The sequence below is a fragment of the Mandrillus leucophaeus genome, unplaced genomic scaffold, assembly GCF_000951045.1.
Source record: "Mandrillus leucophaeus isolate KB7577 unplaced genomic scaffold, Mleu.le_1.0 Scaffold619, whole genome shotgun sequence".
NCBI classification, from domain to species: domain Eukaryota; kingdom Metazoa; phylum Chordata; class Mammalia; order Primates; family Cercopithecidae; genus Mandrillus; species Mandrillus leucophaeus.
In genome coordinates this window covers 930,271-943,949 of record NW_012106686.1, presented here as the reverse complement: position 1 = coordinate 943,949, position 13,679 = coordinate 930,271, and the positions used below count along the sequence as shown (strand labels likewise).

Genomic DNA, 13,679 nt, shown 5'->3' with positions numbered 1-13,679 from the left:
TTTTCACAAAAGAACGGGGGCAATTAGAACAACTGCCTGGTGATTCTGGTCACAGATTAGCTTTTACATGAGTCCCCAGGATATTGGGGTTGTACCCATCTCCAGGAATGAAAGCACTGCTGAGAGCTTTGGGGATTCTATTCTTTTTGGTGAGCCTGAGGCTATGGCTATGCAATGCCCACTATATATATATATGTGTGTGTGTGTGTGTGTGTAGATAGATAGCCACACCCACACATATATATGTGTATAGATAGATAGATAGATACAAAGGAGAGAGAGAGAGAGAGAGACAGGGGAAGGCGGGGTGGGGAGAGAGAGAGAAAGAAAGAAAAGGAACCTAAAAGCAAACAAAAAACTAGTCAGTTAAATCTATCCAGTAGAAAGACAAAGTGTTCATTTGCAGTCAAATACAACTGTTGGAGAATTGCCTAATTCTACTTTTGGAAAGTTCTGTTGTCTATTAAAGCATCCATAGGCCCAGCTCCGTTCTTCCTCATATCACAGAAGCGAAAGACTCATAGTTCTTAGCAATAACTCCATGTGTTCCCAGTGCCATGAAGCCACATACCACTTTATGGAGTCTTTTGCTTATGGTGTAGTGATCAAGTGTATACACTTTGAAATCTAATAGTTACAGGTTTGAATCTAATTCTGCTACTTTCAGCTTTGTGATTTGGGGTGAGTCTCTTAATTCTCTGAGCTTAGCTGTAAAATGGAAATACTAGCATGTGCCTTGTAGAGCTCTTGGGAGTATTACATAACAAATGTAGCACTTCTGATAGAGTACCTGGCGCTTAGTAGGCATTCAAACATGAGCTTCCTTTCGTCTTCCTTCTGTGCCTCTGCCCCTAACCTTACCCCCGTCTCTACGATTCAGGCTTTTTCATCAGAAACCCTAAGCAGAGACCAGGTGTGAATGATGAGAAAGTTCAAATGGAACCAGGTGTTGCTGAATGAGATCATCATTCATTTTGCTCCCAGGTTCTGGCTGTTTTGTTTTGTTTCTTTTTCCCTACTCATGGCAGGCTTAAACATTTGCTCTGAAATTTTGCCACAACCTGGGCTTCCCGCTGACAATTTCCGTTTGAGCTTTTGAGAATGCCACAGACAGTGAATGGAGAGGGCTCACTCTAGGGAAGGCGCAAAGAAAGAACATGCGGTAACTTAAGTCGGGGGAGAAGAAACAGAAATGTTGTTTTTTGGAGGGGTGGATGAAAACATTGTCAGGGCTCAGGGAAACATGGTAAGTCTCTCTGTAACAAACATTCATTGAGCACCTACTGGATACAGGCTCAGCTTTCTAATGAGATGCCCCCAAAATGGGAAGTCGGATTCCTTCCTTTGTGTGCTTATCATCTAAACAGACATCCAGAGACTGAAAAAGGTCAACAGCAACTGAGTTTTCGGCATCAATCACACAGCTCCTAAAAGGTTTGAGACCGAGGGAGCAACTGGATGTGTTTAATCAAGCAAGGCTTCCTGAAAGAGGCAAGTTTTGAGCCAGTTTGAAGGAGATGAGGATTATGGGTGAAAGAGGAATTCAGGGTCTAGAACTGCAGGTGCCAAGGCTCAGTGTTAAGCGGTCATTCCAGTGGGTGACAAGGCCCCCTCATCCTCAAGTGCTGAGTGAATCTCCCTTCATTGGAGGCTCTCTTTCAGGGGCCCTGCAGGGACCCAGGCAGGGGGGTGGGGCTACAAGTGGTCTAACCTCATTGGATCGGAGGACTCCGAAGAACGGGTAGAGGAAGGCCGGCACCAGGGCTGCAGCTCCCAGAGGCACTGCCTCCGACACCCAGTACACAGCAGTCACGATCAGCACGTAAGCACACGAGGCCTCCTGCGAGGGAAGGAAAGGGGCAGTCATTCATCGGAATAGCAGGAATAGTCACTGCCACTGAGCGTCCGGATGCAACCCTGACATCGAAGCAGCAGGTACTCGGACTCTGATGCAGGTACAAGCATACAGCCCTGGGACCAAAGCTGGACTGGCAGGCGAGCATGGTGAATACATGGTGAGTCCATCCTTTGGTGGGTGACATTCTGGCTGCTCCTTGGGGGACCGATGCCTGGCCTGTGGTTTGCACTAGTGTGTAGCCAGGCAGCTCTGAGGGTTCTGGAAATTGCCAAGGTGGGGACTGAACTTAACTGCAGTGACCAGACCCACGATTACAAAACCATACAAGTGGAGTTCAAAGCTTTAACTTGAACTGGGATGTAACTGGTGTTAAGTTGACTGGGTAGTAGAAGTTCTTGGGGGTAGTTGGAGATAGGAATCACTGCGTGCGGTTGGGACTGGGGCTCACACTTGTAATCCCAGCACTTTGGGAGGCCAAGGTGGGAGGATCACTTGAGCCCAGGAGTTTGAGACCAGCCTGGGCAATATACAGCAAGACCCCATCTCTAACAAATAAAAGATAAATTAGCCAGGTGTGGTGGCACAGGCCTGTAGTCCCGGCTACTTGGGAGGCTGAGGCCGGAGGATCACTTGAGCCCAGGGGCTTTAGGCTGCATGCAGTGAGCTATGGTCATGTGCCACTGCACTCCAGCCTGGGACTACAGGACCACAGAGTGCGATGCTGTCTCCGGGAAAAAAAGAAAGAAAGAAAAAAAAAGGACAGTTAGTTCACATGTAAGCTCTGAGATCAGCCATCCTGAATTTGACTCATGTGCCTAAGGTATGAAGATATGTGGCATTGGTGTGTGCCTGACTGAAGAGAAGTGGATCAGTAAGAAGTGAGATTTACAAACAATCCAAAAGGTGGTTTCTGGACTGTGCTCTTGCAGCCCTGGGCATCTTGGGTGTGTCTCAAGAATATCCCAGGGAGATGAGCAAGACTTGGAATCTGGACCCCCTCTCTAGCCTCATCCCAAATGGAGTAGCTTTGTTCTCATTTGATTCATATACAAACATTACATGTGAAATTTCATTTGAAAAAAAAAAAAAAGGCTTTACTGCTTTAAAAATGAATAAACAAAGTTAAATCCCCCTGTTTTAGACTATTTGCTGAAACAACTTGATTCAGTAGTAAATTTTAATCAAATAAATTGTTAGGCAAGAACTGGTTGACCATTCCCCCTTCAGTTTTGGATCTGAGGTTCTATCATGTTTTGCGTCTAGAGACTGATCCTTCGCCCAAAGGTCTCTGTACGAGTTAATAAGGAGCTCCCTTCCCTGAGGGAGGACTGAGGAGGAAGGCAGCGATCCTGAGCATGGGACTCTCATTTTGGATGAGGAAGCATCAGCTCCTAACTCAGTGTTTCTCAGCCTTGGCACTACTGACATTTAGGGCCACATAGTTTCTTGTTGCAGGGGGCTGTCCTGTGCACTGTAAAGGAGCAGCATCCTTGGTCTCTACCCACTAAATGCCAGTAGCACTTCCTCCATTGTGACAACCAAAAAACCGTCTCTAGACATTGCCAAATGTCCCTTGGGGAGGTAAAATGATCCCTGATTGAGAGCCACTGCCCTAACCAGGGTCTGGTTCTCATAGCTCTTGGACTCCATTCTACCTGCCTGACCCCATGGAAACATCCGTCTACAAAGACTAAAGACAGCCATCTATCTAGAAGGGGAGGCCTGGAAATTCACCGACATTTTCCATAGCCCACTCACTTTGCTGGCTGGACAACCCAGGGGTGCACAGGGTAATGAAGTACAACATTCTTATCAAAAGCCAGCCCTCCAGCAGCTTACCCTCTAGTCATGCTGATGGCCCTGAATTGCGCTGATGAAGGCTGTTATGACAGGTTACTGGCTTGCTCTAGGGAGAGGCTACAGTTCAAGGGCCTTGTTAATGGGAACATCACCGAGCTCCGTGACTCGGAAGACCATTTATAGAAAATCCAAGTTGGCTGTGGGCACCTCAATTTTTACATAGTTCTAAACCACCAGGACTCGTGTCTGACTTGCCCTGAGGCTGGCTGCTGATCAAGGAACCCGACAAATCTTGCTGTTTATCGCCCCTTGAGTTCAGAACACGCGTCCTCAAACTCTTGCATAAAAGTTACAAAAGGTCGCTGTATCAGTGAGGGGCAGCTGGAGTGATTAAATCAGCTGGGCTGGCAAGGACCTTTGCCCTCCTGATATTCGTGGATTATGGGATTGGGGTTTGAGAAATGGGAACGGGGCCCAATGATTGTTGACTGTAGCTCCCCACTGAGATGTTCTCTGGGGCCAAAAGATCAGAGGGAAGATAAAACTTTTGGAAGTGCTGATAAGACAACAGAACCAATGGTGGGAAAAAAAAGGCTCCACTTGGAAACGAATTCAGTTTAGAGAAATACCCTGTTTGCTATAGAAATAAAACTACCTAAACCAGTTCAAGCCCACGTGTTCTCGTCTCTTTCCTGGGAAAGAGACAGAGTGGCAGATCTTAATTCTAGTTGAAGAGAAAGAGTTGAGAGACAAAATGTCTGCCCCTCACTGGAGACCCCTTATTTCTTCCTGGAACCCTTAGTCTTTCTTGATCTGGTCATTACAGGGCTACAAGTTAGAAGTTAAGGGGGAGGAGGTGGGGAGAGAAGGTGGCGAGCAAGGGAAAGGAGAAAGAGGAAAGGAGCCTGTAATCCCAGCACTTTGGGAGGCTGAGGTGGGTGGGTCACTTGAGGTCAGGAGTTCGAGACCAACCTGGCCAACATGGCGAAACCCTGTCTCTACTAAAAATACAAAAAAATTAGCCAGATGTGGTGGCACATGCCTGTAATCCTAGCTACTCAGGAGGCTGAGGCAGGAGAATGCCTTGAACCCGGGAGGCAGAGGTTGCAGTGAGCCAAGATCGCGCCACTGCGCTCTAGAGCCTGGGTGACAGAGTGAGACTCTGTCTCGAAAAAAAAAAAAAAAGAGGAGAGAGAGAGAGAAAGAAAGAGAGAGGACTTTCCTTCTGCCGGGCACCTTTAGTTTTGAATTAGGAGAATTTGGGTAAAATAAGGCAAACATTTCGGTTGTAAATATTATTAGACATGCGACTAGGTTGCTGGAGGAAGTAAGTCATCAGGCCTTCACCCAGCAGTAGTAAGGACAGGATTGATTACTATCATTTTTTACCTGGATTTTCCTTAGAGTAGAAGAATGGACAAGAGACACCTTTAGAGAGTCTTTCCGTATAGTTTCCACTTATTTCACCCATGGAATCTCCATAAACTTCATTTTTCCACTTCTAAACCATCCCAAAATTCAGGAGGTAAGCTTGTATTCAGACAACCAAAAATACTGCAAAGTTTGCTTACAAGGAGTCCCATGTCCTCGGTGCCTATCCCATGTCTAGCAAGTGGCTCAATTCACGTGGGCTGAACTGCGCTGGACTTCTCTGCTGGCTGTCAGGTCTCGCTCATCTGGAGAGAATATTCTGCAACCCCCAGGCTCTTTATCAACACCACTGGTTCCTTATAAACAGGTGTGTGGGGGTTGGGGATTGGTGAGTATTCAGACAATGTCTTCAAGGGAGAGTGCTATCTACTATTTTTTGGTTTCTGTTTACAAGTAAAGGAAAGAATTTGAAAGTGACATTTCCCTATGTAGGACGTTTCCTAGTCAGCTACTAACTTAGGCATGGAACTGCTCGTTTTCCATGCAGTTTGACCACTCCAGTGATATCCCACTCCAACTTCACGGGAAGGAGGTTAAAGTCTGTTATCTGTTACCATGAACGACTGGGGGCGCCTTTTAAAAAAATTTAGCTTGGGTGGTTGAGATGCAACTTTTATCCCACTGGGGGCACTGAGGAAGGGCTTAGTTATGGATGCCCTCTCTTGTACCCTCTTCTTCTGTAACATGATAAATAGTGTCTGGACCTCTAGTTTTAGAGAGCTGGGCAAGAAAAAGGGGAAGGTCATTTTGACTCCTCCTAAAATGTAGCTGAGGCTTGTCGCTTAGAAGAACCATCAAAACTGCAGGCCAGGAGCTCCTGTCCAGGTACTGCATCGCTGCTCTCAGCTTCAGCCCAGGGCAAGCACATCTATTTGGAATTTTAAGGGTTCAATATCAGAATCTAAAAGTTTGAGGCAGGCCAGGCATGGTAGCTCACACCTGTAATCTCAACATTGTGGGAGGATCACATCAGACCACGAGTTTGAGACCAGCCTGGGCAACATGGTGAAACCTCCATTTCTACAAAAAAGAAAAAAATTTTTAAAATTTTTTAATTAGCTGCATGCGGTGGTGCTTGCTTGCCTGTAGTCCCAGCTACTCCGGAGGCTGAGGCACGAGGATTGCTTAACCCCAGGAGCTCTGCAGTGAGCTATGATTGTGCCACTGCACCCCAGACTGGGTGACAGAGTGAGACTCTGCGTCTACAAAAAAAAAGTTTGATGAAAGGGGTGACAGATGGATGAAAAACACTCTATCTGCTGGGCACCTAGTCTGTGCCTTCTGTGGGCTGTGGCCAAGGTCCCCAAAGGTGGGGCTGACTCAACCAGGAGATATGAGAGGTTCCTGATACTGCTTAGGAGAGGAGGCTAATATGTCCCTTGGTAACAGTCCCTTATATCAACCTGACATTGAGAAAAAAGAAAAACAAGAAAAGACACAAAAAGAAAAAAAATCAGACCCATTTGGACAAAGCAGAAAATTGACTGGGGAACAGTCCAGGAAAAATGTCAGCAACAATCACTGTCTGCTAATCCCAGCCCAGTTTTAATTGGCATCTCCCTGGCACTCTGGAGTATTTATTCTATGAAAGATTTACGCCAGTTTGTTTTTGAGAAGAGCCGTCCTAATCCCCTCTGTTTAACTTTTTAACTTAATCTTGGTTACCAAGTTACTTAAGGAGCAGAGTAGAAGAATTACTCCCCCTCCTACAAACGTGATTAACCTGTTTTAGCTTACTTTTCCTAAAGTCTCCAGGGCAGTGCCAGCTGGAGGACGGGGACAAGCCACAGACAGGAGGAAGAGAACAGCGGAAGGAAGGGAAGGGAAGCAGGTGACCACGGGGAGGGTGTGACAGTCGAGCTGGATGCGGAACCAGAGCTCAGGTTCCTCTGTTCACACAAACCAGGTGAAGAATGAGCTCACAGGGTAGAGTTTGAGGGCTCTTATCTCTTTTTCATCGTGCCACTTTTTGTCTGTCCTTCAAGGGCACAGAGAAGAAAACACAGAAGACACAAATAATTCAAGGCCACATGCATGGGACCGGGGCAGCCTGCCAAGCTCTTCTTTCGTTCCTTCTCTAATCATTCATTCCCTGAAGCTGATAGAAGCCTCCAGGATTAGAGCTTCAACTGTGGTCATGGCAGCCCACCAGGATGCCACCACAGACCACAGACTGGCTCCACCGTTCTCTTCCTCCCCCAGCCTTCTCCTCAGTGCCACTGTTGGGAGCTCTTTCTGTGTCTCCAGGGGCTCTCAGATAACCAGGGTCCCAGGTGAATTCCTGACAAACACAGATGCACCATGTCGTTTGCATGGGTGTCGCTGGCCCTGGCTGCTGGGGCGGGCTGGCCTGCTGCTTGGTGCAACATCCATCAGTCACTTCTGCCAAGGCCCCTACTCTGTCCTGACCCCTGGTGGAGGCCATGGGGTTGGGGCACTGGGACTGGGATAGGAGATGAACATGACAGCTTTTAGGAAGAAGGTATCTTGGTTTCCTCCAGAAAAACCCTTCCATTTCTTTAAACCCACCACAAGCCACTTTGAGGGACTGCCTGAGCACCCCATGTTCCCCATCGACCTCCCCTCTTTGCCCTCCCACTGACTCCCCGACCCCCGGCGGGCGCAGGTCGGTACTCACGCTGCTGGGGTGGAGGACGGGCAGAGGCAGCAGCAGGAGCGGGACGCAGACGACCAGCAGCAGCTTCCGGGCTCGGAGCAGGCCCTGCAGCAGGCCCATCGCGCCGCTGTCCTCTCCAGCTCGTCCTCGGACCCCGCTCTGCCGGCGAAGGGCTTCCTCCCTGGGCACTGCTCTCTATCCAGAGAGACTTCTTAAACCTTTCTTGGCTTCCAAGAGTCCTCCTTCGTCTTGGGGGCAGAACTGGAGGGCAGTTATACCCTCGCTGTTTCTGCAAGAGGCTGGGCTCCCGGCCTCCTGCTTTAGGTGGGATTGATGAGCATCGTTTTGTGACCAGCAAAAAGGAACTGGGAAAGGATGATAAACGGGGGCATAGTGGGCCTTCTCTCGGCTTGATTAGTAATAGAGTAACTTCATTCTAGGTGTCAGCAAAAACCCTCTTAATCCATCAAACCACACCTTTGCTGCTGCTGCTCGGCCTTGAAGAAATCATTTAAAAGCTTAAAAACATGAAAAACGCTCAGAGCATATTGTGCTCTCCATCAGTTTTCCTCCCTCTGATGACCTATTTTGGGGAGTCCTTGTTTCATCTCCTACCTAGGCTCCCTGTTCGTAAGAATCTAGTAGCCCCTTTCCTTAAAACAAGCACCTGAGCTTGTCAGAGTTGCAGGCGGACTTCAGGTGGGGCTGCTGGTCGCTCCCAGGACCTGGTACCTTAACTCTGTTCACATGTCTTTCCCTCAGATTGGTTCCCTACTTATAATTTGCCTTGAGCCTGGGCCTCCAAAGCAGAAAAGAAAAGTCCCCACGACATTCCTTTTTATCAAAGGACAAAAACTTACTGGAGGCCCACCTTTAACTTTCATCCACCAATGGGAAGCCGGGACAGAGGCAGTAGCTCCGCCCACTCCTCAAAGCCAATCAGCAAATTGAAAAGAAAGAGTTAATTTCTCTCGCCGAGGCCGCTCTTGATTGGTCACAGCGGGGGCTTGCTGATTCCGCAGAACCTAGGCAGCCTGCTAAGCTTATTTTTCAGTTCCTCCAACTTCCTAGGGCTGGAGTGATGACCATCATCGTAAACATAATCTCACGTACCCAAGCACAGCTTTATTGTTTCGGATCATAGGACACAGAGCTTTGGCTGGGAGGGCCACCTGCTGATCTAGACCTTAGGAAGGGAATGTTCCTGGTGGCAGGGAGAAAATGCAACATTCCTTCTGGAGAATTTGCCTCAGAGTGTACAAAGTTAAGCCTTTCAGACTTCCCTGCTGGCAAAGATCGTTCGCCTCAGCACCAGGGGGGAATATAAAGGGTCTAGGCCAGCCGAGGGTATGAGCCCGTGAGAAAGACTCCAGATCTTTTGGAAAGTACAGCTGCCTCCCTGGCAAAGTCTAGATGCCAGTCTCATGCCCAGATGTCAGTGGACTCTCTGGCTAAAGTAGGTGCTCAAATGCTTCTCTCTGAGGCTCTCCAAAAAGGAAACCGAAGCCCTTCTTTGGCTGGTACAAAAGGAGGAGGTGGGAGGGCAGGGAAGAAGTTGAGTTCAGGGACAAGGTCTTAGCTGCAGCTGAACTCTGGAATTTCTCCTGCTTACAGACTGGAAGAAGTTGTTAGCTTCTTTTCTCAGAACGGACATGTGGATTTGGGGCAAGGAAGAAAAGCAAAAGCAAAAGCCCAAACATTCTGTAAGTAGTGGTTCCTGGCAACATGACCTTACCTTGATCTGGGAGATGCTGAGCAGAGTCAAAGGGTTATAAAACCCACGTTGTCTTGAATTCACAGAACACAGGAATGGCGTTCCAAGATCTGCAGCTATACTACTTGGAAATGATCCCCAGGCTAAAGTGACCAGGGAAGCCAAAAAACAAATTCTTCTTGACTTTTAAGGCAGGTGCAACTGTGGACAGCCCAGGTCCCCTTTGAAATTATCTTGCCATCGTAGGATGGGCTAGGATGACTCAACTCTTTAAATGCATGTTAAAGACTGGCTACTGTATTTACTACATTCTGGCCTCATTTTTTTGGTTATGATTTTGAAACTCAGAATGAACAATACCACGTGTGATGTTTTGGTCGCAAACATTAAAGACACTGGATAATTATAAGCAGCTGTGGAAGTCAACATCCACTGTTAACCCCATGAACCATTTCAGATTCCTCAGCGAGATACTCTGAGATAACAAAGATTCCGGTGAGCAACTCAATCATGACATTTTTATTATACCATAGACGAATATTTGTTAAATAAAAATAGGTACAGCAAGTGATACAATAACACCAGTAGTTCTCCTTCAGAACTCTACCCATTTTTCAGAGGAAGGAAACACTTTTCCAGAATACAATGCTCAAGAAATGTAAGCCAGATCCCACTTGTATGAGGTATCTTAAGTAGTCAGACTCTCAAAAACAGAAAGCAGAATAATGGTACCGAGACCTGGGGCAGGCAGGGGGAAGGGGGAAAGGGGAGTTGTTCAATGCGTATAGAGCTTCAGACTTACAAGATGAGAAAGTTCCGGGGGTCTGTCGTACAGCAACATGCATGGAGTTAACACTGCTGTACTATATGCTTAAAAATGGTTAAGATGGTAAATTTTACGTGATGTGTTTTTTACCACAATAAAAAAAAATAAGATATTGAAATGGATTAGGAAAGTAAGGGGTGTTGTACAAAATAATTTAACAAGCATTTAATTTTAGACTGTTGGACCTGCAGAAATACTTTGATTTGTTAGATTCAAGGTGAGGTGACAGAGCAACGAAGGTTTCAGCAGTTAAATGTTTGTTGATGTCTCTTGAGTGACACTGGAGATAGCTGTGAGGATGCCAACGATGGAGGAAACGTAGAAAGTTTTTAGATCGTGGGGCGGGCGCGATGGCTCACGCCTGTAATCCTAGCACTTTGGGAGGCCAAGGCCGGCAGACCACTTGAGGTCAGGAGTTTGAGACCAGGCTGGCCAACATGGTGAAACCCCATCTCTGCTAAAAATACAAAAAAATTAGCAGGGCATGGTGATGTACACTTATGGTCCCAGCTACTCGGGAGGTTGAGGTGGGAGAATCGCTTGAACCCTGTAGGCAGAGGCGCCACTGCACTCTAGCCTGGGGACAGAGAGAGACTGTCTCAAAAAACAAACAAACAAAAACAAAACAAAAAACCCACAAAGTTTTTAGATCCTAAAATTTGTCAGCAGAAATGGTTACATAAGTCATGGGCAAGTTTCCACTATGAACATCACACTCCCATATTATTCTAACAGTAATTATAACCAAATGTGACCCCTTCATGACTGTAGTTGTGTAGAGTGTGGCACTAATGAGGCAAAATAGGAGACCCTGTTTGTCTGTCTAGTCTACATTTCTACTGTTCCTTGGGCAAAGAATAGGGTTTTCTGGCGGCTGGTGGTGATCATAGTATTCGATTCTGCATGTCAATGAAGTCATTGTTATAAAACTGTGGGTAAACAATTATCTGCATTCAGATTAAAATAGTTTTTAGGATTCTAGTTACTGAAAACGAGTCTTCATCTGTCTTTAAAAAGGTCATGTCCGTCTTTTTTCTATTTTTTTTTCAGTCATTGATTGCCACAGAAATTCAGGCGCCAATTTGTGTTTAATTTTTTTGTTGCTGGGTGAGTGTTCCTGGGAACCATCCTCCCATTCATGGATTTCCTAACTACTGGGAGCAGCCATCTACATAACATAGTGGTCAGGGACTACAGGGGTGGGCCTTTCTGTCTGATGATTCTGAGTACAAGAAAGTTTTCAGATCCATTGTCAAGGGAGTGAAGCCTCAGGGTGGGACACTGACTATCAGGGTATTGCACAGTGTCTAGGGACTGAGGCCATTGCCAATCCACTCCCCACCTGACATCTAGGAAAAGTACCAACAGTGAAGGTAGGCTACTGTGTTTATCTGCCTCTGGGCGATCCCAACACTGTCTGTACACTGACTTTTGCTTTATTTAAACAATGATACCCAGAGAAGACTGACAGACAGTGAGTGTTCGAGTGTGGGTCAGCAGAGACAGAGCAAAAGTCAAGCAGAAGAGTCTTGGAGATGCATCGAAAAACAGACCCAAAGATATATGGAACTGGGCCCAAATATAGAGCAGCAGAGCTACCAACTAAAAAAAACAAAGAAAGAAAGAGACAAGCAGAGTGACCGTGTCAGAGAGAACATGTACATTTAGAAAGAGAAAGATTGAACAAAAAAAGCATATATCAGAATCTGTATTTGAAGGAGGTAAAAGAGCAGTATGGTCAAGGAATGAGAAAGAGAGACTGAGACTTACTAATCTTCTGAGCCTGAGAATATCGGGATGCAAAACTGTGTTTTTCTCTGATGATGAATACCTCCTTCCTGCATCCCAGTATTTCTCCAAAAAGATCATGCAGGTAGCACTGCTAGGCAAAGCTTATTTGCTCAAAGATTTTGAAGGAGTCCAGACCTCATCATTATCAAACGACAATTGTTAAATACCCATTTCAGAATCAAATTTAGCCCAATAAATCCTCACTCATTCAAAGATCAGACTTATTGCAGCTTTAGCTTGCAGAACACAGCCATAAACTTAGGAGAAGCCAGAAAGATCTCTGAGCTAATGAGGAATCCTTATTAGGATTACAGGATTACAGGCATGCGCCACCGTGTCCGGCTGATTTTTGTGATTTTAGTAGAGATGGGTTTTCACTGTGTTGCCCAGGTTGGTCTTGAACTCCTGACCTCAAATAATCTTCCCATCTCAGCCTCCCAAAGTGCTGGGATTACAGGTATGAGCTGCTGTGCCCGGCCTGTCTTCACTCTTGAGTGTGTGTGGCTGGTGCTCTGGGTTGAAGCATATCAGACTTCTGCCTGCCACAGGCAACCCATTCTGCCCATGGAGGCATCTTGAATTACTACTCCAGCCCTTCCAGGTCACATGATGGCATGAATCAGATGTGTCTTCTAGGAAACTACAAGGAGAAAAGAGCATCGGCGTTACTGTGTTTGATCTCTGCTGCTCTGTGTCAGCGGTACGTGTTTTGTTGCTGGTCTCTGTAAATGGAGTAGAGAATGAAGACTTTCTGGATTACTGTGCTGGTCCCTGCTCCGAGGTCCTGGTGTGGGCCAGTCTCTCAGGGAGGTACTCCCGGCTGTGAGGAGCGCATCAAGTCATGCCTCAGGGCCTGGAAGAGGCTAACGAGGGACTGCGCCCAGATGTCCTTCTGATAGCCATGGGACAGGGCTGTGCGGTAGGCCGCATAGGCTAGGGTCAGCACTGTCCTTTCAAAGTCTTCTTTCTTGAGGATGCCAGGGTGGCTGGAGAGGCTGGCGCTGAGCCGGCGGATGTCTGGGATGCTCTTGGGGATGACATTGTTGCAGATGGTGCGGAAGTCCGAGGCCTTCCGCAAGGAGGCCAGCTCCTCGTCCTTGATGGAGATCTGCAGGTCAGGGCTGATCTCAAGTTCGGCCAGCAGGAACTGGTGAGAAACGTGAATGTGCAAAAATATGAAGTGGGGCATTGCTGAGGACACAGTTGTATTCATTGCCACACACCTTCCCTTAGGGAGGCAGCTACCAGAAGAGCTTTGGAACCCAAGAGACCTGAGTTCCAGTTGTGACTGTCTCACTTGCTCTGTGATCTTGGACAAGTTACTTAACTTCTCTGAGCCTCACTTTCCTTCTCTGTGTAAATAATTAGTAACAGCATCTACTTCACTAGGATATTGCGAGAGGTAAATAAGACAAATATGGACAAAGCTAATACAGTGCCTGGTTCAAAACCAGTATTTAAGGGACTAATTATAGTTTCTAGTGTCCTGGCTAAATTCCTTCTTCCCTTTCTTTCTCCCACCCAACAAAGATCATCTAAAGCATCAACTATTTCAGATAATTTTAAGGCAGAAGCTGGGAGACTCTTTCTGCATTAGCTTGGTTTTTCTATTCAAAGACAAGGTGTGACTGGATCGGGCTGT

The 13,679-nt window shown here is 46.7% G+C and overlaps 2 protein-coding genes across 3 annotated transcripts in view; both read right to left on the bottom strand.

The window, feature by feature from the left end:
- SLC13A4 (solute carrier family 13 (sodium/sulfate symporter), member 4) overlaps positions 1 to 8,550 on the bottom strand; it is a 54,396-nt gene extending 45,846 nt beyond the window's left edge. For both annotated transcript variants that reach the window (XM_012000116.1, XM_012000117.1), the window contains exons 1-2: positions 7,728 to 8,550; positions 1,712 to 1,840 (exon numbers count right to left, since the gene is read on the bottom strand). In XM_012000116.1, the coding sequence (XP_011855506.1) occupies positions 1,712 to 1,840; positions 7,728 to 7,826 (228 nt within the window). In that variant the 5' untranslated portion in view covers positions 7,827 to 8,550. The remainder of the gene's footprint in view (positions 1 to 1,711; positions 1,841 to 7,727) is intronic.
- A 3,875-nt stretch (positions 8,551 to 12,425) lies between these two features.
- FAM180A (family with sequence similarity 180, member A) overlaps positions 12,426 to 13,679 on the bottom strand; it is a 20,632-nt gene continuing 19,378 nt past the window's right edge. Inside the window, exon 3 of the mRNA XM_012000118.1 lies at positions 12,426 to 13,184. Coding sequence (XP_011855508.1) covers positions 12,840 to 13,184 — 345 coding nt within the window. The 3' untranslated portion in view covers positions 12,426 to 12,839. The remainder of the gene's footprint in view (positions 13,185 to 13,679) is intronic.